The sequence below is a fragment of the Arachis duranensis genome, chromosome 6 (genome assembly GCF_000817695.3).
Source record: "Arachis duranensis cultivar V14167 chromosome 6, aradu.V14167.gnm2.J7QH, whole genome shotgun sequence".
Taxonomy (NCBI): Eukaryota; Viridiplantae; Streptophyta; class Magnoliopsida; order Fabales; family Fabaceae; genus Arachis; species Arachis duranensis.
Genome location: NC_029777.3, coordinates 12,786,996 through 12,790,165, shown reverse-complemented (window position 1 = coordinate 12,790,165; position 3,170 = coordinate 12,786,996). Strand labels below are relative to the sequence as shown.

The 3,170-nt window shown below is 35.1% G+C and overlaps 1 protein-coding gene across 1 annotated transcript; it reads left to right on the top strand.

The window, feature by feature from the left end:
• Positions 1–170: 170 nt before the first annotated feature.
• Positions 171–2,259, top strand: LOC107492860 (protein VAPYRIN-LIKE). Its single transcript, XM_016113910.3, has 2 exons — positions 171–1,182; positions 1,343–2,259. The coding sequence occupies exons 1-2, from the start codon at positions 347–349 to the stop codon at positions 1,926–1,928; spliced, it is 1,422 nt and encodes a 473-aa protein (XP_015969396.1). The 5' UTR covers positions 171–346; the 3' UTR covers positions 1,929–2,259.
• Positions 2,260–3,170: the final 911 nt, after the last annotated feature.

Below are 3,170 nucleotides of genomic sequence, written 5' to 3'. Positions count from 1 at the left end.
CACACGAATCTTCTGGGCGCCTACACACTTGAAAAAGACGACTTTAAAGACGATTTTGAAGACTCGGTTACTCACATGTTTTCTTCCTTTGTCCTCTCCACCAACTTGTGATTTAGCTTGTGATCACTATATATTGACTAAACGTTCCATCACATTCAATTCCAAATAATCTTAAACAAATATTAAATACGTTAATTCAAGCACTATAAAGAATTCCATCAACTACTCATTCCAATAATAATCATCAACATACACCTTTCCCCATCTTCACACTACACAAATCATATCTTATTATATACCAATGGAACATGAAGATTAAGAACCCTAATTTAAGATTTCACAAAATATGGATAGGTTGGTGAAACCAGATGTGAAGGAAGTTGAGATGATTTTTGAAAAGACTGATGAAAAGTGCAGCGCAACGTTCAGACTCACCAATCTCATGCACGCCATGGCCGTCGCAGTGTCACTAACCACCACAAACCCTTCTTCTCCATTCTCCATAGACATTCCACTCTCCACAATCCCACCTCTTTCTTCTTCCACATACACCATCTCGCTCTCTCATCTCTCAGATAATGGAAGACTTTTCTCCACAGCGCCTGAGGCCGTCGCAGTCGTAACCTCCATGCTCCTAGCTGGAAAGTCACACAACTGCGATGACCTCCGCCGCCTCTTCTTGAAGCCAGGACCGCACGTGTTCAACGACGCCGTCATCCCCGTTTCAGTAGTAGGCCCTCACTTCGCCGAGTTCCTCATCTCAAACCACATCCCCCGAAGCCGTTCCCTTCTCAACAAAGCCATATCAAGATGTCTACCGTCGCAGCTCACGGATCTGTTGACTTACGCCGTCGAATGTGGAAACGCAGAATCCGTTGCCGTTTTGATAGATGCCGGAGCAGACTCGAACTCCAAGGACTCAAACGGAAAATCGCTTGTCCCCTTGGCGATTCGAGCAGGGAACGAAATCAATGTGGTGAAGGTCTTACTAGCTTCTGGTTGCGTAATTGAAAACAAGGTGGACTTGGTTTTGCACGAAGCTGCGGCGGCAAATAGGGTAGATCTCATGCGGTTACTGCTTGAATTTATCGGTGAAGATGATGCTGACGTGGATTCGGTGAATCACGAAGGTAGGACTCCAATTCACGTGGCTGCGCTTCACGGACACGTAGATGTCATCAGGTTCGCCAATTTTCCAGATAATATAATAATAAGTGATAGTTTTAATATCTGTTTTTGTCATAAGTTTTTTAAAATATCACGTTAACTATTTAACGATTTCAATGAAATAATATAAAATATTGAAACGGGCTAAATTAAAGATTATTATTTAAATAATCAGGTATTGTGTTTCGATGGGAGGGAATCCAAACGTTGTGGACCGGAAGGGGTGGACGCCGTTGCATTGTGCAGCGTCGGAAGGGCAGTTGAGAGCCGTGGAGAGTTTGTTAGCGGAATGTGGGTGCGATGCGAAGCGCGCTGTGGATAGAGAGGGAAAAACAGCATTTGCGGTAGCAATGGAGAATGGACACGTGGAATTAGGGGATTTGCTGCATTGGGGGGACGTGCTGTTTCGGGCGGCGAGGGTAGGGGACGTGCACGGGATGGCAAGCTGTTTGACAGTTGGGGGAGCGGACGTGAATGGAAGGGACCAGAACGGGTGGACGGCCCTGCATTGGGCTGCATTGAAAGGAAAGGTGAAGAGCGTTGAGGTCTTGATTGATAACGGTGCTGAGGTTGATCCCGTTGATGAGGTTGGGTACACTCCGTTACGGTGTGCCGTTGAGAGTGGTCACTTGCAGGTTGCGCTTTTTTTGGTTGCTCGTGGCTCTTGTGCAACTCTTGATACTATCAAGGCCTCCAAAGGCCTCTTTGCACCTCCTAGATTATTGGATTCTTTTGGTAAATTAACGAAACATGTGCTGTGACTAATGATTAATGAATACCTTAACATAATCATTTAATGCAGATAGGTTTTACTTTGCTTTGCTTGTGGATAATGTACATATATTTCATCAGCTTTCAAATGAAAGTTTATCACATCCACGCATTCACTAGTATTACTGTTGCTTTAATTATTGCTGTAAATTTTGTTCATAGAGACATAAAACTGATTACTTGTCTGCTTGTTGACCATTGGCCATTGTCGTATAATATTCTGCTGATCACATGCATACTTGCTGAATGCAATTTTTATATTGAAAACCATCAAGGACGATTGGATACTACTTATTAAATAAAGGTGATTATTTAAATAAAGACCTCTATTTTATTTTTTTTAAAGATGTTTTTATGTTGTGTCTTAATTAGTTTTTGTATAATTTATTTGATGTAGTCTTTGTATTTTCTCATTATATATTATTTAATTTTTTAATTTTTTTTTCTAAAATTAATAAAAAAATATTTAATTTAGACTAAAACAAAAAAATAAAATAGATTAACTATTAGATTTTTTTAAAGATTATTTGCATAAAAAAATATATCACATTCATCAAAATATATATATATATATATAACAAGTTCAAGTCTCTTAAAATTTTTATAAATAAAAAAATAATTAATTTATATTCGTATAATATATAAAATAATTACTATATTATTATTATATTATAGATTAAAATTTACTAATTTAAATTTTTTTTTATTTTTAATATAAGCATTAAAAATAAATAAAATTTTTATAACTAAATATAGTGTAACAAAATATATATAATATTAATTAGTTCTTAAAAAATTCTAAAAAAATAGTTTCTTTTATTTTAGTAAAATAACTATTTATTAAAGTAGACAAATTAATTATTTTCTTCTTAAATACAGTTTTTTTAAGACATAAAATTATTTAATTAGGACATTGGTTAAGATAATTAAAGTCACTATTTCATTAAATTTTTAATTTAAAGAAAAATCCTAAGTTAATTTTGGTATAGAAATTTCGAATTTGAAAACATTGATAAAAATTATGTTGAATTTTGATTTATTTGATTCTCATTTAAAAATTCTGTTTTAAAATTATATTCGAGTTTTAATCTGATTTTTAAAGTTTCAATTTACTTAGTTTGATTTTTTAACTTAGGTATACGTGACTCATATTAGGGTTTTAAGTGTTTAGTTGTAAAAAAAAGTAAAAAAAATTTCAATTGTCACATCAAATAGTCGCTAGAATGTATAAT